We start from the raw sequence: 25,598 nt of genomic DNA, 5'->3' as shown, positions 1-25,598 counted from the left end.
CTACCGATATTCAGAATTTGGCAAAGGAATTTTCTTAGTGAATTTGCCCACATTAAATTCATAAAAATAGGGAGCTATCTGCTAGATGATATTCTCATAATAAATCTTCTGTGCACTTCTAGCTTGAGCTTAGAAGTTAGGAGGAATATTTGGAAAGTGAGCACTTATAACAAGCATTGTCTTTGTAATAGCAAGAAAATAGAAGCAACCTGACTGTTGTTTCAATAGGAAAATGGATGAGCGAGTGGTGTCACATACGTAAAATGGTATAGTCCACAGCTCCAGTAAATGAGTTAGGGCTGCGTATTTCCATATGGGTGAATCTTATAAAAGTGATTTTAAGTTAATGTATATGTCAGGTAAAGTCATTTACATTTAGGTAAAGTCAAAAACATGGAAAAACAGTATCCTCTGGGGCTGTATCGTAGATAGTAACAAGATAAAGAAATGTATGAAAATGATAAACACTGTATTCCGGTTAGAGCCTACCCTTGCACAGGAGGGGAATGAGATCACAGGGAGTACACAGAGTCCTTCAGCGGATCTATAGAGCAGTCTGCTGGCTCCGAGTCACACATGTTGTTATTCCCCTACTGTTCTGACAAGGCCAACGTTCAGGAGCACAGCCCTCTCGGAGGCTTCATCTTTTGGGTCCATGGGCTGAGTCAGAGAATCACTGCCCAGCCCAAACCATCCATCTCAAAAGAGTACCTAACTGGTCTATAACAGGGATCCTGAGAAAGAGTATGGCGAGAACAAATCCATCACCACAACTGGAAAAGCAACTTAAAGTCGACCATACAAGTTCGGACTGGGAGAAAGATCAGTAATAATCTCTTTGCAATGGAGGGCCACTACGTAACACAAACAGCTCAGAGCACCAGCCCCATAAGCTGGGCTTTCCATCCTTATGCAGGAAAGATTATTCAGTTGAGTGAGTATCATATAAAGAGAATGGAACCATCAACATGAATTTCAAGAGGCGTGATTATATTCATCATGCTATCCCTTTTTGCAGAACTCTACCATTAACCCTGGATTTCATCACTCCAAAACCCATTATTCTTTCATTCCTCGCCTATCAATAAATGCCACCACCTTCGACCCCGTCACTCAAGCCAAAGCATGGAAGTCATTCCTGACTTCCCCATCCAGCAACAACGAATCCAGCAGCAAATCCTATCAACACTACTTTCAGAATATCACTGACTCTGGAACAACATGGGAGTTAGGGGCGCTGTCCCCCTGCACCGTTGGGAATCTTTGTCACCTTTGTCACCTTTAACTCTCCTTTGAGGAGAGTGTCACCTTTGACTGTCCACACTTAACTATTAATAGCCTCCTGTTGACTGGAAGCCTTACCCATAACCTAACAGGCAATAACACATATTTTGTCCATTATATACCGTATTCTTACAATAAAGTAAGCTAGAGAAAAGAAAATGTTATTAAGAACATCATAGGGAAGGGAGAACACATTTACAGTCCTGGACTCTGGTTGTTGATACTGTACGTTTTCATCATCTGTTTACAATATGAATAGTGGATCAGTCCCTGTATCACTGCGGATGGTACATATATTACTAACAGTAGACGTCAAAAATGAAAAGATAATGTGAAAAACAACTTCATATTTGCTTGCAGCTCTAACAGTTCACGCACTGAGAATGAAGAAGCAGTAATGTTTGCTTTATGGTAACCTAGTGTAATCGATATGGTTGATTCACGGTAGCCTAGCCTATACGCTGATGAATGAATCGTTGTAAAATTTTTATAGCACACAGTATTACAGACATAATTATAATGCGGTATTGGAAACACTGTTACACTTAAGAAAATACACTTCCCTGTAATGATAGATTGATACTTAGTTTCTCCAATTAGGAGAGAGAGAGAGAGGCATGCTGTACAGTAATATAATTCTTTGAAAGCAGAGTTACATAACAGTAGGAAAATGAAGATGTTATTAATTTTACATCAGATATACTCACCTGCTCCCTACATAAGGACAGGCTGTCCACTTCCATGTGAGCCTTGTACACACCATTCTACTGATGAGTACTTGGGCGACAGCACCAACGACGAGCTCGAAGGTCTCCTACAGTTCTTGCGTCCAGGTATCAGATTGCCACACAGAGACGCACACACGCACAACGGATTTATGAAGTGTGCGGCGTGATGATTACTTTCCATTGAGGAAGTGAAAGTGGCGCACCAGAAAGGTCTTCATCCTCCTTGTCTTCACATCGAGTAGGCTGAGGAGGAAGAGGAGGAAGAGAACGGGGTCGTCTTGCTGTCTCAGGGGAGCCAGAGGTGGAGGAGAAGGAAGGAGAGGCAGGTCCACTCGGTGTAACTTTCTGGAAATACACTGTCATTTTTGTCTGGCTTTCTTGCCTTTCCAGTTCTCTAAAAAATGTTTCTGTGTGGCCCAATCCTTCCACCGTCTGCTTTAGGGTCAGTGCCCTTGTCATCAAAGGATGTCTGTCATCAAAGAAATCAAAAGCCATCTTGCATAGTCAGACCCCTTCTGCTGGATTGGCTCATGTCGGTCTATTTTCTGTCGCTGCTGCTTCCAGATCTTTCTCATGACCTGGCACTGGTGCAGAAGCACCCATCTCCAGTGGGCCATCTCCTGGGCATTCTTCTGGTGTGCTGCCTGTCAGCTCTTGAGTTTCTCCAAGATTCGTATCTTGACACCCTTCAGCATCTGCCGGTTTTGCTGTTACCCACAGTCCCTTTCATGAGTCCCTCGACCGGCTCTTGTCATAAATCCTGCAAAGTCACGTACAACATCTGGACACAGTATTCTCCAGTGGGAATGGATTGTCCTGAGCTCGATGGCCTTCAGGGCTTTTACTAAACAATGGCCTCTGCGGTGATGTAATTTTTCCAGACTTCCACGACGTCGAACCTGTCGGATCTCCTCCACAGCGTTAACAATCGTTCATAGATACTGTGTGTAATGGGCCTGAAAGGGCCGTATGACTCCCTGATCCCTGAATCAGAGACGTGCGTGGGGGCAAGTCATCTTCGATGACTTCGATGACTTCCGTGCTGAACTCACAGTGTCCTGCATGGCGGGGGCATCATCTCCTGTCAACAGAACTATAAAAGGCTTTCCATTCTGGCAAGGTATTTTCTGACTTTGGGAACCAAGCATCGATGGGACCAATCCAGAAAAAGGGCTCTCTGCGCCCAGGCCTCCTTGTAGTACAATCAGAAGACTCGCAGCCGGTGTTTATCTCTGCCCTTCAAGGCTCAGGATGAGCAGCTTTAGGGATAAAGAGAGCCCTTGACTAAGCCCAGCTGTATTTGCATAGAACAGGGGAGTTAGTGCAGCTCTTCCTGTCTTAAATCCTGGTGCTCGCTTCTTTTCCATACTGACAGATGTCCTTTGTGGCATTTTTTTCCCCCACAATAGGGCACTTTCACCTGCATCAAAAACCTGTTCAGGCAGGTATCCTTTCTCCTCAGTGACTTTCTGAATGGTGTCTGCGAACTCATCTGCTGCCTCTCGCTGGGCAGAAGCGGCTTCCCCTGTTGTCTTGACATTTTTCTAAGCCAAACCTTTCTAAAATTAAATTCTCCAGCTTTAGATCTTTCACCTTCCTTTTGCTTTCTTGTTCTATAAGGATTTCACTTTCTCTCGAGTCACCTTAGTCCAGAGGTGTGCCTTTCTTACAGCAAACCAGCACCCGCACAAAAGTTGCATTTTCAGTATGAGATGAAAAGGTATTTTGCCAAAAGTGCAAGGTTTCCATGCCTGCGGGTGTGGCTGTGGTACACACTGTGTGGTCTATCCGCTTCTTTCCAATTTCACTGCCCATCGCATCCATCCAAACTTCCACAGTTTCTCCCCTGAATTCCCTTTTCTTCTTTTGCAGTGGCCCTTACACTGGCTTCATTTCTCGCAAGATATTGGTGACGCAGCTGCAGACCCCGATCTGTAGGATGTCTGGCAATTCGACTTTCCCTTGTCTGACCGTCCTCTGCTTCTTGGAGTCCTTCTAGCATCACTAGTGACACTTTGTATGAGTCCCATGGTGTTATTCAAGGTCTACGCATATTGTTTACAGTCAAAATCATGAGAACCACAAAAAATCACTTTTTTAAAAACATTTTATTTATTTATTTATTTGAAAGACAGCAAGAGAGAGAGAGCAGGGGGAGAAATAGAACAAGATGGACAAGCATATTCTCTCTGAGCCTGACACGGGGCTCGATCCCACGATTCCGAGACCATGACCTGAGCTGAAATCTAGAGTCAGCTGCTTAACTGCCTGAGCCACCCAGGTGCCCCAAGAGATCACTTTACTGTGATAAGAAATTTACTAGAGAGACAAACTGCTCACCTGGAGATTAGCATCACACTGCATTTTAAGCTGATACAACACTTGAGCCCACTGCGGCAGCAACAGGAGGTGGCTATGAAATTGTTATGGTAGCACAGTATGTACCACAGCTAATTTTATGCCGTTAGGATTTAATAGTGCAGCTTTGTGTTTGCTTACCTTTCTCTCCCCTACAAACGGTGCCATGCAAGGTCTGGGTTTGTGTATGCAAATTTTGATACTTTTTACCTTTTTCTAATAAATTTGTGTATGCTTCATTAGTAAATGACAAAATAGACTAGTAGCTATTTTATGCATTCATAACACAACTTTTTCTGAAATTTTTCATTATTTCTAGGTAGTGCGCTTTGCCTACAAGTTTTTTCAAATTGTTACAAATCTCCAGAAAAGGTTCCAATACACTCATTGAAAAAAATCTGCATGTAAGTCTATTGGCGCAGTTCAAATTCGAGTTGTCCAAGGGTCAACTATATGTTCTAAGTCTCTCCGCTTCTCTCCAACTCCACTGCCCACCAGACCCATCCAAACTCCCACGGTCTCTCTCCTGAACAACTGAAAAAGCCTAATAACTTCTCTCCCTGCTTCTACTCTACAATCCATTCTGCACAGAGCAGAATGTGTGTGCGTGCGTGTGTGTGTGTGTGTGTGTATACACACATATATATCATGTATCTTCATGCTCCTAATCAAAATACTCCAGTGGCTTCCACTGCAAGAAAAATTAAATGAAGATGCCTCATTGTGCTCTGGGAGTCCCACTATGATAGGACCCAGGCCAGCCTCTCCTTCCTCAGCTTCTCCCACTCTTCCCCTCACGCACCAAGTTCCAGCCACACCGGCTTCACTGGTGGACCTCAGACACACCACGCTTCTTTCCCCTCAGCCCTGTACACGCGTGCCCTCTGCCCAAATCTTCTTCCCCTGGCTCTGTGAATAAGTCTCAACTCAAATCTCATCATGTCCTCAGAGCAGCCTTCTCTAACCACCCAGACCGTGTTCCTCTCTACTCCATAATCCTATCTGATTCTGAGCATCCTGACCTAACGTGATGGTCTTTATTTGCTCCCCGGAATACCACCTTTCTTCCCTACCAGAATATAGGCTCCATGAGGGTAGGGGTCTGGTCCAGCCTGTTTACTCCTATTTCTCTAGAACCAGGCACACAAGAGACATTCAGTAAGCATTTACTAAATGAATGAATGAATGAATGAATGAACGAGTGAATGAATGAAAAGAACAGGTATTAAATCCAACTGAAATGAATGACTCCTTTTAAAAAGAGTCCCTGGCTGACATTAGGGGTCTTCTTCTGACTGACATTATGTTCCAATAACAACAACTAACAATTAAAGGACAAAAGAGGCTGCACCAACTTGCATTCCCACCAACAGTGTAAGAGGGTTCCCCTTTCTCCACATCCTCTCCAACACATGTTGTTTCCTGTCTTGCTAATTTTGGCCATTCTAACTGGTGTAAGGTGGTATCGCAATGTGGTTTTTATTTGAATCTCCCTGATGGCTAATGATGGTGAACATTTTTTCATGTGTCTGATAGCCATTTGTATGTCTTGATTGGAGAACTGTCTGTTCATGTCTTCTGCCCTTTTTTTTTTTTTTTTTTTTTTTTTTGTGATTGCCTGTTTTGTGTGTGTTGAGTTTGAGGAGTTCATTATAGATCCCGGATATCAACCTTTTGTCTGTACTGTCATTTGCAAATATCTTCTCCCATTCCGTGGGTTGTCTCTTTGTTTTTTGACTGTTTCCTTTGCTGTGCAGAAGCTTTTGATTTTGATGAAGTATGAAGATTCCTCAAGAAATTAAAAATAGAACTTCCCTATGACCCTGCCATTGCACTCCTGGGTATTTACCCCAAAGATACAGATGTTGTGAAAAAAAAAGGGCCATCTGTACCCCAATGTTTATAGCAGCAATGGCCATGGTCACCAAACTGTGGAAAGAACCAAGATGCCCTTCAATGGACAAATGGATAAGGAAGATGTGGTCCATATACACTATGGAGTATTATGCCTCCATCAGAAAGGATGAATACCCAACTTTTGTAGCAACATGGATGGGACTGGAAGAGATTATGCTGAGTGAAATAAGTCAAGCAGAGAGAGTCAATTATCATATGGTTTCACTTATTTGTGGAGCATAACAAATATCATGGAGGACATGGGGAGTTAGAGAGAAGGGAGTTGGGGTAAATTGGAAGGGGAGGTGAACCATGAGAGACTATGACACTGAAAAACAACCTGAGGGTTTTGAAGGGGTGAGGGGGGTGGGAAGCTGGGGGAAGGGGAACCAGGTGGTGGGTATTATGGAGGGCACGGATTGCATGGAGCACTGGGTGTGGTGAAAAAATAATGAATACTGTTATGCTGAAAATAAGTAAATTTAATTTAAAAAAAATAAAAATGCAATAACTCATCCTAAGAAACTTTGATTGGAAATAAAAAAAATAAATAAAGGACAAAAGAGAGAGATCATATAATGAATTACTTACTAAGAAATAGTTACCAAAAAAAGAAAGAAAGAAAGACAGAAAGACCAAGCACTTTATGAGGTGCTGGAATCACACAGGTAAATGAGAGAAGCCTGATCTCTCTCCTCGGTGTAGCTTTTCATTTATATGAAAAAAATATGCCTGTTAATACAGAATACTAAAACTCAAGGTTAACCCTCAAATTCTTTTTTAGTCAAAACTGTAACTCTAACTGTGTTACAAAACACATCAGACCTCACAAGAGCAGAGAGAAAGCACAACACTGCAATGTAGCCTTCCTTCTGCCCCCCTGTCTAGAAGAGAAAGGGACTAGAAAGCATTTAAAACTGTAGACAGCAAGAGGGAAAAGGAAGACCAGAAAACTTCCATGACCTATCAATATACAAGCTACCCCAAATCTTCAAATTCAAGAATTATCTGTAAGATCGTTTTTAAATCAGGCTCTCATATTGTTGCCTTCAACAGTATCTGCCAAACAGTACCAAAAAGCCCATTATAAAATAGTTCTTTATTTCATAGTTTAGATATGTTAAATCATGGAATATGGAAATATGGAATATATGTGGGATATGGAAAATATAATTTCATTCAACAAAATTATAAGCACCTTGCCTTTAATAAATGGGTCTATCCCAAGAACCCAACTTCATGAAATAATTCTATTATGTTATCAGCCTATGACCTAAGGCTTCAAGAGATGGTTTACAAGGCTCTGAAGTCATGAGATGCCGATCTAATGAAAAGTGTACAAATATCTGCATGTATATGCATTCATACCATATAAAGTTCTGTATCAAAAGTTTTCATTACTTACCTCTTTGCCCAATTTCCTCTCGTAGGTTTTATGCCGCAGTCCTAATCCCAATAGCCCCACACCAACAAGCAGCCACAAAACTAAACAGAAATAAGAAATAATTGTTTAAAAGAAATGAAGTTTGTCTTTTAAAAAATATTTTGTGAATAATGCTGTAATAAACATAAGGGTGCATAGATCTTTCCAAATTCATGTTTTCATTTTCTTTGAGTAAATACCCAGAGAAGGAATTACTGGATCCCATGGTAGATCTGTTTTTAATTTTTTTTTTAAGATTTTATTTATCTGACAAAGAGAGAGAGACAGCAAGAGAGGACACAAGTAGGTGTAGTAGGAGACAGAGAACTAGGCTCCCCACAAAATAGGGAGCCCTAGGACGGGCTTTGATCCCAGAACCCTGGGATCATGACCCAAGGCAAAGACAGCCACTTAACTGACTAAGCCACCCAGGCGCCCCTCTTTTTAATTTTTTGAAGAATCCCCATACTGTTTTCCATAGTGGCCGCACCAGCTTGCATCAATGAATGAATAAAGGAGATGTGGTATGTCTATTCACAATGGAATATAACTGAGTCGAAAAAGAATGAAATCTCGCCATTTGCAATGACATGGGTGGATGTAGAGGGAGTAATGCTAAGTGAAATAAGAGAAAGACAAACACTATAAGATTTTACTCATATGTGCAATTTAACAAAACAAATGAACACAGGAAAAAGAGAGAAACAAAAAAACGGGCTCTTAACTATAGAAGAACAGACCAGAGGGGAGGTGGGGGGGGGCAGTGAATGAAATAGGTGAAGGGGATTAAGAATGCTCGTGTGTTGAGCACTGAATAATGGATAGAGTTCTTGAATCCTGTACACCCAAAACCAATACAACACTGTATGTTAATTATCCTTGAGTGAAAAATAATAATTTTATGAAATTATTAAGTCCATTAGTCAAGGATTTTACGCAAAGGAGAAATGTCTAATTCCTGGGTTAGTTTTCATGTGTGATATGTATGCATTACCCACACTTGCAAATCACATTTGTTCTAGGATTTTTTTGTTTTTTGGTTTTTTAAATTTTATTTATTTGAGAGACAGTGAGAGCAAGAGAGATCACAGCACGAGAGGAAGAAGGAGAAGCAGACTCACTGCTGAGCAGGGAGCCCGACACAGTACTCGATCCCAGGACTCTGAGATCATAACCTGAGCCAAAGGCAGACGCTTAACCGACTGAGCCTCCCAGGAGTCTCTGCAGCTCAGGTTTTAAGGGATCTTCCCTGAAAATGCTCCAAGAACCATAAATATATACAATAAAAAATACGTAAGAAAACAAGTCTCCATGAGCAGAAACCAGCAAGGGAAAAAAACTGCAGAATCAAACTCACAAATACTTCAGATACTGCAGCTTTTAGAATCAGAATACAAACTACACATGCTTAACGTGTCAAAAAATAAAAGAGGGTATTCAACAGAGTATTCAACTAAGAAACAGGAGATTAAATTAATGATTAGGAAATTGTGTGAAGAAATAAAACAGACTTCTAAAAATAAAATTATATAGTAAATAGAATCATTGAAATTAGAAACTCAGTGGACAAGAAAGGTAGCAGTAGACAAAGCTGAGTAGAGAATTAGTGTAAGGGAGAGCTTAAAAACCAAGGTGGAGGGGCACCTGGGTGGCTCAGTCGTTAAGCCTCTGCTTTCAATTCAGGTCATGATCCCAGGGTCCTGGGATTAAGCCCCACATCAGCCTCCCTGCTCAGTGGGAAGCCTGCCTTTCTCTCTCCCACTCCTGCTTGTGTTCCTTCTCTCACTGTCTCTCTGTCAAATAAATAAAATCTTTACAAAAAAAAAAAAAAAAAAAAAAAAGGTAGGTAGGGGCACCTGGGTGGCTCAGTGGGTTAAGTCTCTGCCTTCAGCTCAGGTCATGGTCTCAGGGTCCTGGGATCGAGCCCCGCATCGGTCTCTCTGCTCAGCAGGGAGCCTGCTTCCTCCTCTCCCTCTCTGCCTGCCTCTCTGCCTAACAGAGACAATAGTAAAAAGATCCAATACAATCCAGCTACAGTCAAAAAGGAAGAAGGGAAAGCATGAGAATGTGGCAACATTTGCAGAAATAAAACCGAGAATTTTCCAGAGGCGATAAAAGACATGATTCTTCAGATTCAGAAAGCCCAAACACTAACTAGCAAGATGCGGGGGAGAGGGGAGATGGATGGGGCAAGGCAGAAATCACATTCAAATATATCACAGTGAAACTCCAGAACACCAAAACAAAGAGAAACCCTAAGAGCTGCCAGAGAAAAAAGGCAGATGATCTCCAAAGGAGCAGAGATCGCAGGACAGCTGACGGCTCAGTGGCAAGAACTGGAGCCAGATAACAGAATAGTATCTTTCATGCGCTGAGAGAAGAAAAGCAAAACAGAAAAAAATGAAAACAACACAACAAAAAAAACCCCAACTACTAAAACAATAGAACTTGAAGGTATAATGTCCCAACTAGAAAGAGGAGTAGGAAGGAGGGGATAAGAAAAAAATAAAAAGAAAACCAAATCAATGCAAAAGAAAGCAAGAAGAAGAAGAGGAAGAAATATACCTAGAGAAAGTAGAAAAAGCAAAAGCAAAGTAAGATGACAGAAGTAAATAATAAGGCATGAGAAATCACAACAAAACTAGATCACATTTTCAAGCGGAAAGACGAGACTGATGGTCCAGAACAGGCAAAACAGTGGAGACTGTGAAAAGATTCAGTAGTCGCCAGGGTCTGGAGGAAGGACAGAAGGATGAACAGGTCAAGTACGGGGGATGTTTAAAGTAGCAGAAATATTCTGTATGATGATACCATAATGGTGGAGAGATGCCACTAGACGTTTGTCAAAACCCACAGAACATACAACAAAAAGATGAGCTCGACTCTAAACCATGGACTTGACTTAATAATAATGCATCAAGACTGGCTCATCAGTTATAACAAACGTACCACACTAATGCGAGATGTCAAAAATGATGCTGTCCCTGTGGAGGAGCGGGTGTGACGGGGTGTATGAGAGGGAACTCCGTACTTTGCACTCAATACATCTGTAAGTCTAAAACTGCTCTGAAAAATAAAATCCATTCATTTTTCTAAGAGACAAAGATAGTGGTTGCCATTGGGAGAGGCAGGGAAGGTTGGACAGGCAGAGCACTGAGCATTTTTAAGGCAGTAAAATTACTCTGTATGACACTATAATGATGGCTACAGATCATTACGTGTCCGTCCAAACCCACAGGAAGTACGACAGTAAGAGCGAGCCCTAAAGTAAACCACAGACTCTGCATGATAGTGATAATGTCAGTGTACATTCCTCAGTTATAGTAAATGTACTAATTGGAGTGCCTGGGTGGCTCAGTCGGTTAGGCATCCAACTCTTGGTTTCAGCCCAGGTCATGATCTCAGGGTCATGAGATCAAGCCCAGCGTCAGGCTCTGTGCTCAGTGCGGAGTCTGCTTGAGATTTTCTCTCTCTCTCTCTCTCTCTGTCCCTTCCACTCTAAATAAATAAATAAATAAATAAATAAATCTTTAAAAAATAGCAATAATTAAATATGTAATAAACAACCCGGGGGGGGGGGGGTTACTGATAGTAAGAAAGGGCTTCTGTATGTGGGGCCAGAGGGTATCTGGGGCATTACTGTACTTTCTGGTCAAACCAAAAGTGATTCTAAGAAATAAAGTCTGTTTTTAAAAAAATTACATAGAACTGTCTAAACAACTTCATAAATAAATGGTTCCAAATGCCTCAATCTGATGAGTGACCTAGAGAGTTCTGGTTCTTAATTCTACTACTGCTACTAATAACAACAACGGCAACAATAAAGACAAAGACTGTCAGGATTAAAAACAAACAAAACCTACCAAGTCTTAGTTTTAAGAGATATACTAAAAAAAAAAAAAAAAAAAAGAGCAAGAAAAGAAAGAAAGACATACCGAAAACATAAGAACACACAATACAAAACTGTAAATTTTTAAAATATCCCCAACGTCGTAATATAATCTTTTAAAATTATGATGGAACATATGTAAAATATTTACATAATGGTTTTGCTGCTTTGTGATATCTCTTTTAGAAATATATTACAATTTTATTTAGCTTTATTTTTTTCTCTTTACACTATAATATTTGGTCATCTTCATAAAAATATCAAGTCACGGAGGATGGAGACCTGCTTTTACACGTCTTCGTATCCTGCATGGTGCTGTGTAGTTACGGAGTGCGCTGGATCCTAATACACTATCTGCAAACACTGTCCTTGCAATAAACATTTTTACTTAATCCAGCTCATTTGAAATTAGACCAAATCACAAACTCACTTCACTTCTGAATTTCTACTTCATCAATAGTCTGAATGTCACCATATTTAAGCTCCCCCAAAAAGGAGAACAAGAAAGAAAGAAATAGTCTGAAATAGAAATAGTTCTCGTAAGAACAAAGCATTTGGGAAATTCTACCTGTGAAATGATCTTATCTACATGAGAAGTGAAACAAAAGTAATGCAGCGCATTTGTGGTTGAGACGAGAGGCTGTCTGAGATGTGCTTCAAAGTATGTTGCCAAAACCAGTAAGAAAATAGCTGTTGACAACACTGGCAAAATGTCAGTAATCTTTGGAACCGGGTGAAGGGTACTGGAGGGTTCATTATACTCTTTAATTTCATACGTGTTTGAAAATGTTGTTATAATTGAGTGCTTTAAAAGAAAGAAAGCAAAACTTACGGAGTTTCATGTATTTTTCACTCTTTTTGAAAAGGGCTTTAGGACTATTTTTGGCTTGAAGAAAGTCGAGGCTTTTCTTCGGACCAAATAGCATATTCAGGCCAATAATTAGCATCACAGTCCCTGTTAAAAGAGAAAGCAAGAACATAATGCATTTTAAGCCAAAAATCCTCCCTGTGGTAAATTCGAGGAGCCTAGATTGCATTTCAGCGGACGTACCCTGAAAATTCAGTAACCGGCTTCATTTATCTCAGTACCTAAGCAATTATTCTAGTAGCGCTTTTGATCATTGGGATTGATCGTAAGAAAAGAGCGAGGGCTCTAGGAACCCTGCTTTAAATGAGAAGACCCCAGCCTGTTCTCGATGAGGAATGTCTTTCCATTTCCTGAGGGTTTCCCGTTGTTAGGTTGGTAATAGCGTGTTTTGCTGCTGATTTTGCAGGGGAGGGAGGCGTACAGAGAAAGGAGCCTTTTGAACTGCTTTGGGGGACTGAGTTTTCAGCACTGAAGAGACCTCGAGAGGAAGACAGGTAGATTCTGAATCCAGCCGTGTTTGTGACCGTAATTCTGGCCTGGGGTGTCGGTCCTCATGGAGCAGACATCCGAGAACCCTTGCTGAGCCCGTTAGGGAGCTCCGTGGATGCATTACGATGGAATCTGTACGTAAAGTTTACATCCTTCTCAAGTCATACAATAAGAATGGAAACAGAGGTATGACTGAACAATATCTAAATGAGGAAATATCAAATAGAATTTAAACTTAGGTGGAAGACTGGCAAAAAAAAAAAATATTACATGCAACTTGCAGGAAATGGCATGGCAAGCTTGACAGTAAATGTATTACTAGTTTCCAGTTTAATACAGATTCTCTTTCATTCAATTAAAAGCTACACTAGGGGCACGTGGGTGGCTCAGTGGGTTAAGCCTCAGCCTTTGGCTCAGGTCATGATCTCAGGCTCCTGGGATCGAGTCCCGCATGAGGCTCTCTGCTCAGCAGGGAGCCTGCTTCTCCTCTCTTTGCCTACTTGTGATCTCTCTCTCTCTCTGTGTCAAATAAATAAAATATAATCTTTAAAAAAAAAAAGCTGTGCTGAACATTACCAACCTGCCTTAGTTTTTGTGGCCTTATCAATATGTCACTCTTACTAAAAAAAAAAAAAGTTTCTTTGTATGCAGCTATAATAAAGCCATTTCTGCAGTCCCATAAATAGTGAGAAGAAAACTGAAAAAGCATGTCATTCATAACATTCCAAAGAAATGAATTTAGGCTTAGGATGGCTCTTACTGTTGCTCGTTTTCTCCACATGGCAGACCCCTAAGCAAGCTGAAGTGAGAAAAAAGCAGGGCATTGGACAAGAAGACAGAGCAGGACAGAGTACACACACCTGAAAGAAACCAGAAGAAATACACAGTTTGCAAAGCCAAGATTACTGCAGAGGAAATGCAGCAATGCATGTCTCCAAGTGGATGAGAGCACGGGTGTTTACCAGAAATAGCAAATTCTCAGTTGTTTTTACACATTTCATATAAGTCAAAGGAAAAAAAGCTTCCAAGTCAGCCTTTCCTGCCAGATGCCTAGCTCAGGATGTAGGGAAGTTTATGTGAAAATGTACAGTTGTTGGAAAAATACCGAGGGCCCAAGGGGGAACTACAGGTGGAATTGTAGCACTCACCCCAACTGTAATTCTGTTGTTGTCTGCTTTTCTGTATGGTGTTGTCCCCACTGCGCTGACAGCACAGACTCTGTGCCCCTTCCATCCCTGGTGCCTGGCACCATGCCTGGCACAGGCAGGAGCCAGTAATTTTTTTAATGAGTAAATGAGCAAATGGGAAAATGCATTGGTTAACCAACAAGGACTGAATCCCCTACAGACATGTTCTGTCTCCTCAGTTTTTCACAATTTTTATCCTGGAAGCATTTGACATGTTTTACTCAAACTAAAATGACAGGCGACATTTGATTTGTATATGTCTGTATCCGTCAGTACTTTCATCCTTGCCGGAAGGCGATTTTTAAAATAGTCAACTGAGCTAAGTTTATGAAATTTCCATTTTGGTACATAGTTTTTAACCACTGAAATGGAAAATATGTATTCTATGATTTGGGAATTTATCATTCATACTAAGATTCATGCATGTAAGCTATATTTTATTGGGAAAAAAATATGGTAAATAAAAACCATAGATAGGAAACCTGGGTGACTCAGTTGGTTAAGCCTCTGCCTTCAGCTCAGGTCATGATCCCAGAGTCCTGGGATCGAGTCCTACATTGGGCTCCCTGCTTGGCAGGGAGTCTGCATCTCCCTCTGCCTGCTGTTCCCCCTGCTTGTGCTCTCTCTCTCTGTCAAATAAATAAATAGAATCCTTAAAAAAAAAAAAAACACACAGATAAGATTTGGGGGAGCCACAAAAAATAATCACAATTCCTTTTTATATTTATGAGCCAACACCAAAAGAGCAAGGAGCACACCACGATCGTACCTTTTCCTGACATAGCTTGTAATACAACTGTTACATAGTATTTCTTTATACTCTACTATGGATTAAATTTGGTTAAAAGATCTTTGCCATAATAAGTATTACTGAAAACAAGAGGGGACTGGGGAGAGAGACAAACCATAGAGACTCTTAATCTCAGGAAACAAACTGAGGGTTGCTGAGGGGTATAGGGGGAGGGATGGGTGATGGACATGAGGGAAGGTATGTGCTATGTTGAGTGCTGTGAATTGTGTAAGACTGATGAATCACAGACCCGTACCCCTGAAGCAAACAATATATTATGTGTTAATTAAAAAAAAAAAAAGTCAAATAGTTAAAAAAAAAAGTATTACTGAAACTCACTGATGAATTAAATCTTTTAAGTAGCAATTTACACATTCTTCCAGTTGTTTTATTTTTATCAAGAGACTCTATTTGAATTTTAAAAAAAAAAAAAAAAGGTAAGATCATCCTAGTTAGCTCCACCAGGCACATAAAATGCTAAATCCTAGTCAGCCTGAAGGGTATTTTCAAGTAGTTACTCTAATCCAGACCTTTCAGATATACTCACCCAAAAGCACATCAGATCTCTCTCTAGCATAGACACCTCCTGGCACAAATTTAAAAGCCGTGCACCATGCACAGAAAAATATCTCTAGAAGATAAAATATCATGGCAGTGGTCATGGCTTTCCCAGGGCTCGCCCCTGAGCTAAGAAGGTGTCCAAGCACGTGAGGCCACACAGACGCTGTGAAGACGGCCAGCACACAGCCAGAAACAGCGGCTGCCCCCGTGGGCAGGTATAGGAGGCCCGCAGCTGACGCTGCTCCTGTTGGTGACAGAGAGAGGAAAAGAATCAGTCAAAAAGGCAGAAGAGTCTCTTCCATTTTCTTAAAAACAAACAAACAAAAAAACAAAAAAAAAACAGAAAGAAAGAAAGAAAAGAGGAATGGGGTTATAGGATGACTGATACACAGCTGTTCAGATCCCTAAGGGACCTCAATGGCATTCAGGTCCAGCCGGCAGACTGACGAGCAAGAGAGGTCTCACACAGTTACGTGATTCCCTCAAGGTCACACGGCTCATTCCTTGCAAACCTGGAGGCAGAAGGTGAGTCTAGTAATTCTCAGTCCAGAGCTATTTCTTCAGGAGGTGTAGGAGGAGAGAAAAAGGCATTTTTAGGTTGTGCTACGATCCTAATAGCAAAACAAACAAACAAACACCCTGAAATAATCTGTAATACCAAAAATATGTTCATTTAATTTAGCCAGCCAGATCCAGGACATGAGGAAACATGGCAAGTCAGCGCGGTTTCTAGGATGTTTTTGTTAAGGAACTTTCTAACCGACTTCCCATCCGCTTAAATGCCGCCGCTTGCCCTGCAATATGTAAGTGGGCTTTCCCAAGCACACGTGCCCCAAAGAAGATGTGTCCGAGATGGGATGAGAGGGTCAAGGCATTAGCAATTCTGCTATAGGTTCATTCACGACCGGACAGCCCAGTCGGTGTTGAGGGCAATGCCACCTGCTGGGTCCGCTGCAGGTAATTCATAAATGTCTGCTAGTTTGCTGAGCCCAACCTGACCGCCTAACATTTCTCCCAGTTCCCGTGAGATCAGTTCTGAGACAGCAGGTCAGGGTCTTAACCGTAGCCCACTGGGGATCCCTCAGGGTAACACCTTTCCGTCGAATGTGACATTCTACAGATGGTCGAATGTGACATTCTACAGACGGTTCTGTCGGTGTATAACCGTGACCCATCCTTCCAGGATGTCTCTAGCACGATGCCTCACTCACTGCTGGGGCAAAAACTCCAGAAAAGGAGTGGGGAGCAGGAAGTGGCTCCCGCCAGGACACGCCCCCCCAACCCCCACCCCGTGGCTCATCCATCCGAGAGTCCCACTTGTAACACGGCCGGGCAATGCCGTGGGACTGCCTTTCCCTCCCCGCCCCCACTTCAAAAAGAACATCACCCTGATGAACGCGAGAACCAGATCCCAGAGCCCTCTCCAACCCACAGAAGTTAACTCCACAGCAAGACCTTGTAATACGTAGGTCTGACAATGGTTATTTTAGTAACCAAAATATTATTTTATTTTGAAATCAACAAATGTAATGACTATATACTGTAAAAAATTTTTTAGAATACAGAACTTTAAAGCAGTTAAGGATTGCCTTAAGACCAAGCCAATCACAGCCAATGCTCCTATGTTTTTTTCCCTTAAGTCTTGTTCTATGTATATATAAAAGTATTTTTATGTTAATGGAATCATACCACATGTTGAGGATGATATTTTACATTTTCTCATAACATTGTTTTTTTAAAAAACATTTTTGTGGGTGCCTGGGTGGTTCAGTGGGTTAAGCCGCTGCCTTCAGCTCAGGTCATGATCTCAGAGTCCTGGGATCGAGTCCCGCATCGGGCTCTCTGCTCAGCGGAGAGCCTGCTTCCCTCTCTCTCTCTCTGCCTGCCTCTCCATATACTTGTGATTTCTCTCTGTCAAATAAATAAATAAAATCTTTAAAAAAAAAAACATTTTTGTGTATATATACTGTATATATACTATACTCTGGGCAAATACCCCACAGGATAAGACACCATTTTCCTACTGTTGGCCATTTACAAAGCTTCCAAAACTGTGAGGAACATCTTTTTTTGTCAACTAACCTCTTACTCCATTTTTTATCATCTCCTTAAAATACTCTTTAAAAAATAGACCACAAGTACAAGTACCATGTCAAGAGATGAAAGCATTTTAAAGAGTCATTATTTATAGTCAACAGCTTATGAGAGGCTCTAGCAATCTTCTTTCCTCCAGAAACCTTGCCAAAAGTCTCACCTTGTGAACACTGCCAAAATTATCTCTTTCCAAAAATCTTTACCAAACTAATGATGAAAACAGTATCACATTGTGAGTTTCGCTTTTCTGATGATTAGTGTGAGCGGATTTTTCCTGTTTACCAGTTTACAAGGGCTGTTGTTTTTTGTTTCTTTTTGTTTCTAAGAATGAATCCTGAGTTGATACCCTAAATGAAAGACATTCTCATGACTGTTGTTTCTGTCTTACCACAAAGAATTATTTGGAGGGTGGGCACCTGGGTGGCTCAGTGGGTTAAGCCGCTGCCTTCGGCTCAGGTCATGATCCCAGGGTCCTGAGATCGAGTCCCGCATCGGGCTCTCTGCTCAGCAGGGAACCTGCTTCCTCCTCTCTCTCTCTCTGCCTGCCTCTCTGCCTACTTGTGATCTCTCTCTGTCAAATAAATAAATAAAATCTTTAAAAGAATTATTTGGAGGGGAAGAAAACATCTTTTCAAATTCCCTTGACTGTCACTGCTTTTATTTTTAATTTCTATTTTTAAATGGGCTGTCTATCTTTAAATCCACTACACTTGTATTTTTAAATAGGTTATAAATTCAAAATCCGAAATTCCAAAAGGTGACGAGCAGTCTCTCTGGCCCCGACACCCACTAGACCCCCCTAGTGGAGGAAACCATTGTTAGCACTGTCTTTGTCTCTGGATTTCCACTGCCTCTGGATTTCCAGAGATCTGCTGATGGATGAAAAAAATATATGCGTGTGTGTGCATTTCTGTCCCTTTTTCATACCAGTGGCGGCATTTGACACACACCGTTAATCACTCTGCCTTTTTCATTTAACTCTGTATCTTAGCCGTTTTGTGTTTGAGACCGAGTCCTTCCAAGTAATCGCCTCCAAATCTTTATATCTAAGCTACCAGGCAGAATTAAGAGTAACTGAATATTCCAATAATATTTATAATAACTAATGTGCTAGTTTTCAATAGATCAAATTTTCCATACAATAAAATCATAGGACCACTGTATATAATACATTGGGCTCCTCTCCATGCATATGGTACACCTGTTCTTTTTTTTTCTTTTAATAGGACTTTGATTTTAATAATTTATTTGCCACCAAGATTTAAAGCTCCTGTATCTTTGCATTTATAAAATTCTATTGGTCACTACCGTCATTTATTTCACGCTGGGACCCACTGGATTGCAAATTTTAACTGTACAATGAAAAAAACAAGATTTATTTTTCTACAGTCTGCTTTATGAGATGGTTTCCAGAGGTGGGTCACAGTGAAAAAGGGGCACCATTTCTAGATAATTGTGTGAGTTCCAACTTGTTTTAGGTGAGCGGAGGCAGAACTGAAGCCCATGAATCGTGGTCCCACTTTTCTCTTTACTGCAAAGAGCCCCTTAGAAGCCTCAAATCTGCTTGCCCCTGAGGTCTTTTTAAACTATCATTTAATACTTTAGAGAGACAGCAAAACTAGAGTAGGTCTGACTCTACTTCTCTGGGGATATAAGTATCAGCATATCACTAGAGGTTCACAATTTTTCTGTCCTTTTATGAACAGTTTATATATTTCTGGGGACCTCCGTTCTCCCATGTTTTAAATGAAACTGCCAATTCCCTGCCCAGGAAGCATGTTGCTTATATCCCATGTGAAAAAGGCACGAGATCCGTGCTGAAGAAACTTCCAGTGGGCCTCGCGGACCTTTCCACGATGGCGTGTAGAAGAGGCTGTACATGCTCCCTGCGGATTCGGCATTTATGAAAGTCTCCAGCCTTTTTCTTGAGGAATCTTATGAGGCATCTCTCTGATGAGAAGGAAGGGACTTCTGTGTTCTACTCCTACACCCACCCACAGACCCCATGTAGAATGTCTACCAGAAAATACGCATTTCCTGAAAGTAGAAACAGCTCAACCTACCTGCCAGGCTTTGCTCCTACAGCTCCAGGAGGATGGGGACCCAGCTAAGCTCGCGAATGGAGCCATCTGTGCGGACTCCACGTATGTCTCCATGCAAGAGTGATGGCCCTCGGGGTGTGAAGAAAGGCTAGCCAACCCGCATCTTCTGTCACCGCTACACAGTCTCGAACCCACCACGGCATCCGGGAACACTCGGGATCGCCTGGTTAATGAACACGTATGGGGGCCACTCTCCTCACAGAAACCAGAGATGCTGGTTTCTCTGTCACGGAGTGGGGAGCTGTTTATTCAACACTAAAGCTGATTCTAACTGCTTCTGCCTTTTAACAGGAAGGGAGAGGGTGGCATGATTCAGTCACAGAAATAAAATAGAGTCATAAAAATTAAGTAGTTGCTCCTCAGATAGGATGGTCTCCATCAGTATTCCGGGGGTGATGGGGAGGAGAGGGTGCCTTGCTCAGCCTTCGAAAGAGCAAACGTAGACCCCGAGAAGGGTGAGAGCTAAGGAGGGTGTTCCTGAAAACCAGAGAAGCAGGGATGCTTGGAGAGGACAAGAGGGTTGGCAGCATGGTGACGTCCGAGCACCATCTCCTCAGCCCCGTGGGGATGCTGTTGCCAACACCCGTGGCTTGTTCGGGAGATGGGGCAGGGTATGGAGGTGCCGTCAGGTAGCAGTAGGGAGCTACAGGAGGACGGAGGCAACAAAGTAGGAGGAAGCAGGAACCTGCGGCCAGCAGGCACTGGGCCCCGTGGTGACATGTGGGTCACAGGGGCAGCAGCTGGTGACCGCAGCCCCGCTTGGCAACAGCACAGAATGGTATGGCCGCCTTGGCCATCGGCTTCCACTCCGGGTGCACACGCCTGCACAGAAATCACCAGCCAGAGCGAAATGCCTGACACATCTACAGGCAAACTCCACGTACCTGTGGCCCACCAGATTAACCCGGAGCTGGGAAACCACGGACACGCTGAGAGCGTCAGTCCACTCGCCAAGCCCAGCAGAACTGCGCCTCTGTAAGAAAAGGACATGTTAGGGCACCTGGGTGGCTCAGTGGGTTAAGCTGCTGCCTTCGGCTCAGGTCATGATCTCAGGGTTCTGGGATCGAGTCCCGCATCGGGCTCTCTGCTCGGCAGGGAGCCTGCTTCCTCCTCACTCTCTCTCTGCCTGCCTCTCTGCCTACTTGTGATCTCTCTCTGTCAAATAAATAAAAAAAAAAAGAAAGAAAAGAAAAGGACATGTTAGGGGGCACCTGCCTTCGTGAATATTTCATTGTCCCAAATATAAAAGGGAAATACACCTCCAGCCTCTAGGTACATCCGAGAGACAATATGAGGGTGAAAAAAAATCACTGAGGTCCTGAGAGCCCAGTGAAAACCAATATAAGATCCATTTGGAACATAGAAGTAATAGCGCCCAGACTTGAGATACAAGGTATCTTTGATCTTTCATGGTCAAAGTGAAACTCAGCAACTGAGTCTTCTCGGACTGTTAATTTCGAGTCCATATTGGCCATGTGACATTTTATGGTATTTTTAAAGATTTCATGTATTTATTTGATAGAGAGAGCAGCACGAGACGGGGAAGAACGAGGAGGAGGGAGAGGGCCTCGCAGACCCTGTGCTGAGCTCAGAGCCCACTGCAGACTTTCAAATCCAGGCCCCTGAGACCGAGACCCGAGCTCAAACAATTATCTGAGGCTGATGCTTTAAAGGATCCTCCAATCTTTTTACGTGAAAGGCTGGGCCTGAACCCAGGAGAAAACAGGTATGCCAAAGATGAGAGAAAGGATCAATGAGGGCCAAGTACATGAACCAACACTTTAAATCAAGATCCGTGGCCTCCCCAGGTGCCCCGTGGTTGGAGCAGGAACCAGAGGATGCAGAGAGCCTCCTGGGCTTCCCCCCTTCCCAGAGAACACAGATCAGTGCCCAGACTGCCAGCCTGCTCTCTCTCTCATCAGGGCACTGTGGTCTCGTCCCACCAAATGCCAAATGAGGGGTGTGGTGGAGACAGGCCTGGAATGCCATACCTCCCCTGCCCCTGATATGCTCCTCCATGCAGGGATTCCTCAGAGTCCCCACGCAAGAGCTTCCAGAACCTCTTACCCAGCCATGCACACCCCTCAGCCCTCCATCTTCTGCTTTCTAGCCATCTTTCCGCACAGGGCAAACACCCTTCTGGCTCCTTCCCCGCAGTAGGCAGTAATGTCAGGCAATGTTTCTGCTGGGTCGGGAGAGTGGGATGGGATCACCTGGCTGGCACAGATCTAGCAGCTCCACAGAAGAAGTATTTCCTCCTTCAACTATCATAGCCAATTTCTCGATCGCAGCCAAACCGAGACTCACCCAAACGGGTTAGGATCTGGCCCTGGGTGGGGGTGTCCGCTCACTGCCCATCTGGAAACAAGCGAGACCTCTCCAAAAATCCAGTGGGTGAGGAACACGAGACTGCCAAAGGCAGCCCCTGCCAACCACCAGGCAGGCCGGGAGGCCACGCCCTTGGCTGCCTCTCCAGGCTTTTTTCCCTCTGGTTTACAGCAGTCGCCATCTAGGATTTTAAAAAAAGGGGTGAGGGAGTCAGTTACATGTAAATTTACCCTCCGCTTTTCACAGTCTTTTAGCAAGTTAAGAAATGGTACCTGGCTTCAAGGAGCTTATTTCAGAAGGGAGGGTGAGACATGAAACGACAATACGAAGCAGAACATGCTGAGAAGCTAGTTGGTGGGAGAGATGATTTCAGGCTGGCTAGATCGGGAATGGTTTAGAGAGAACAAGGCGGGGGGTGGTGGGGAGGGAGGCCTGGGTGGCTCAGTCGGTGAAGTGTCTGCCTTCGGCTCAGGTCATGATCCCAGAGACCTGGAATCAAGTCCCATGTCAGACTCCCTGCTTAGCGGGGAGGCTGCTTCTCCTTCTCCCTCTGCCCCTTCCCACCACCCGTGCTTACTCTCTCTCTCTTTCTCACTCTCTCAGACAAATAAATCTTTAAAAAAAAAAAAAAAAAGGAAAGAAATGCAACAAGTTATTTATTGTGAAGTTAACAGTTATGAGCCAAAACATGAAGAGAAAAAGAGACTGGTATGTTCAGGGAATACCAGGCCATGTCCCCCCACAGAACAGGGCTCTCATCTAATCTGCTGTGCAACCAGAGGAACACCAGTTTGCTGACTAAGCAGTAACTGTTCCCAGCCTTTAATACGAACTCATTCCAGCCTGAGGTAAATTTCATTACTAGTCCCATTTTACAGATTAGAAAACTGAGGCCCAAAGAGAATAAGCCACTTGTCCGAGCTCATACTGCTGGTAAAGAGAGCTTAGGCAGACTGGTTCCTGGGCCTCTGTGCCTAACTGCACCAGACTTCATGGGACTCTTTGACCAAGAGGTCTCATTTCATCGCACCAATGACTTCGTGTACAAAAACGTAAGACCTGGACAAAATGCCGGCAGAATTATTTCTTTGCAGGAATGGACGGCCTGTTGGGCAGATGCTTCATGATTCCGTGAAGCTCTCAGTATAGTAGAAGAAAGCCTCAGGGTCTGTCTGTGGGGCTGGCAGCTGGATTTCACAAGGAGGAGACAAGCCCTTCTACTAAGGAAAGAGTCAGAGGAAGGAGAGCAGAGCAGGGAGCCACAGGGATGATGGGGCGGGCGGTGAAGACGCAGGAGGCCAGGACCTGGAGACTAAGCAGTCTTTAGGAAAGGAGAGACTTAAACTCAATTTGCTAAGTCTGTCACCGCGGTGTCCTTTGGTGCGGGACCCCTCCCCCGGGACCCAGCAAATCTTCGATAAAACTACAAAAATGCCTGGTCTGAGCTGATCCTGGGGGAGACGAGGTGAGGAGTCTGGAGTTTTGTAAACGAGGCCCGGGGCACGAGTAGGAAGAAACCAACAAGTGGGTCACACACATTTACAACAGGCGAGAAAGAAGAAAACTCAAGTCAGGAAATGTAAGCGATACCCGGACGCTCAGATCCTTATCGGGCTGTACCCGTGAAATCCGCTGCCGGAGCTGCCACCTTCAGATGTTAGTGTTTTACAAAACGTAAAGCTTGTATTAGGCACCAGACCATGTTCTAAACGTTCTAAGTAATATTAATGTCACTTGACCAATTTGCTTGCCTGATGCCCCCCTGGTTTCATGCCCAAACTAGGACCAAAGAGGGATTATACTAGCACTTTGTTCGTGGTGAGCCAAAACCCTCTAAACTTCCATTAATCTGCGAGATTTCTCCTCGTATTGACAAAAGAACAGTGACTCACTGAGACCGACACAAAAAGCCCCGGGGAAGGTTAACCAGAATCTAGTAACACTTCTCCCTTCTTTTGAGGCGATCTCAAGTTAGCATGTGTCGCAAACATCCAAGTCAGCTCTGGGTATGTCTGAGAGAGTCAGTGCCAGAGAGAGAAGTGATTTGAAAGGCCATGTAAAGAAGCAAGATTTCTTTTTCTTTTCAAGCGTCAGATTTGGAGCTTAAATATCTTCAGACTCCCGGAATGCCTGGCTCTCAGTTTTGGCTCAGATCGTGATCTCTGGATCCTGGGATCGAGCTCCATGTTGGGCTCCCTGCGCAGCAGGGACTCTGTTCATCTCCCTCTCCCCCTCTCTCTTGTCTGCCCCTCCCCCTGCTCGTTTGCTCTCTCTCTCTCTCTCTCAAATCAATCAATCTGAAAATACGTAAGTATCTTCAGACTCCCAGGGGGGGAAAAAAAAGACACAAAACACAAAAAACCCAGAGAGTTCTCCAACCCTTGCTCAAAACCAAATTCTCATAGTGTTAGCGATAATCCTGGGGTCAGTATCGAAGAGGAGAGATGAAGGGTCTCAGCCCGGAAAGCCCTGTCTAGGGAGTAAAGGGAGAAAGAGCTGAAAGCCAGCTGGGAGTCTGAGGCCTGGTTTACCCTCCCCCTCCACACTGATAAGAGCCAGAAATTTTCACCCTCTGTTCTGGCAAGGAAAAGGTGCCTTCTGCTTAGGTAACACCCCACTGGCCCCACGGGTTACTATTTCAGAGGGAGAGGACATTGAAATGGAGATCTAGTGCAGAAAGACTTTATCTTTTCAAGAAGTGCTGCATTCAGATAAGAAAAATAAACTATGTAAGAGAGCAAATTCCTTTAAAAAAAAAAAACTGAACGTATACTGACCTGTGTAAATGCGGTCAAGTGTGGCTATGGTACTTAATGTCAGTATCACTCTGTTGGACATCTGATAACTCCAGATTGGGTTTAGTGAAGTGTACCAGATGCGGAGAACAAGAAGAAGAATCTGTCCTAAAATGAATCCCCAGATTCTGAGGTACCTGTAGATAGAAAAATATATTTAACAACTTTTTCTGTGGTTTCAGTGTACTATGTTCGTAGCAAACGTCATAATTCAGAGCATGAGTATATGAAATAGTCCAGGTGGTAATTTGCAGTAAGGAACATGCTCTTGGTCTTTATAGGCAGCTTGTTATAATTCCTTAATTCTCAAAACAGGATGGAGACTGAGAGCAAGCATTCCCATTATGATTTTGTGAAAAAGGAAGAAAAAAAGAGAGAAAGAGAGAGACTTCTACAAGCCATATGCAAAGTAAATACTACTACTTGGGTCTTCTGCTCGCAACTTCCCACTTGGTAAGTGACCACATCTGTGTGTCTACAGGCATAAGAGACGAACCTTTGTCCATAGATAGAAGATGCCATACCTTTGCAAGCCACTTCCTGTCCACCACGTCACAGCATGGACGATCAGCGAGGAAGACACGCCAAGTGCAAGGACCACCAGCCGAACCCTGGCGTTTGGAGCCTGGAAGGAGGCGATGCTGCCTACAGACAAATGAAGGGGAGCTCAACCTTTCCGGCAAATGCGCGTTGGAACTCCATGATCTGCACTTGGTAACTGCTGTGTCTGGCACCATCTTTATACTCGGGAAGATCAAGTTAATAAATGTTTGTGTGTATACATCTTTTAAAAAATCTTTGCAGTG

At 43.2% G+C, this 25,598-nt stretch overlaps 1 protein-coding gene across 1 annotated transcript in view; it reads right to left on the bottom strand.

The window, feature by feature from the left end:
- Positions 1 to 25,598, bottom strand: part of CWH43 (cell wall biogenesis 43 C-terminal homolog) — a 55,362-nt gene that overhangs the window by 23,990 nt on the left and 5,774 nt on the right. The window contains exons 3-9 of the mRNA XM_004764943.3: positions 25,317 to 25,437; positions 24,775 to 24,929; positions 21,977 to 22,178; positions 20,554 to 20,642; positions 15,460 to 15,717; positions 12,411 to 12,533; positions 7,672 to 7,751 (exon numbers count right to left, since the gene is read on the bottom strand). Of these exons, the coding sequence (XP_004765000.1) occupies positions 7,672 to 7,751; positions 12,411 to 12,533; positions 15,460 to 15,717; positions 20,554 to 20,642; positions 21,977 to 22,178; positions 24,775 to 24,929; positions 25,317 to 25,437 (1,028 nt within the window). The remainder of the gene's footprint in view (positions 1 to 7,671; positions 7,752 to 12,410; positions 12,534 to 15,459; positions 15,718 to 20,553; positions 20,643 to 21,976; positions 22,179 to 24,774; positions 24,930 to 25,316; positions 25,438 to 25,598) is intronic.

This window comes from Mustela putorius, unplaced genomic scaffold (genome assembly GCF_011764305.1).
Source record: "Mustela putorius furo isolate JIRA1106 unplaced genomic scaffold, ASM1176430v1.1 tig00000430_pilon_pilon_pilon, whole genome shotgun sequence".
In the NCBI taxonomy this organism is placed as follows: Eukaryota; Metazoa; Chordata; class Mammalia; order Carnivora; family Mustelidae; genus Mustela; species Mustela putorius.
Note: the sequence above shows the minus strand (reverse complement) of the source record. Positions and strands in the feature narration are given on the sequence as shown.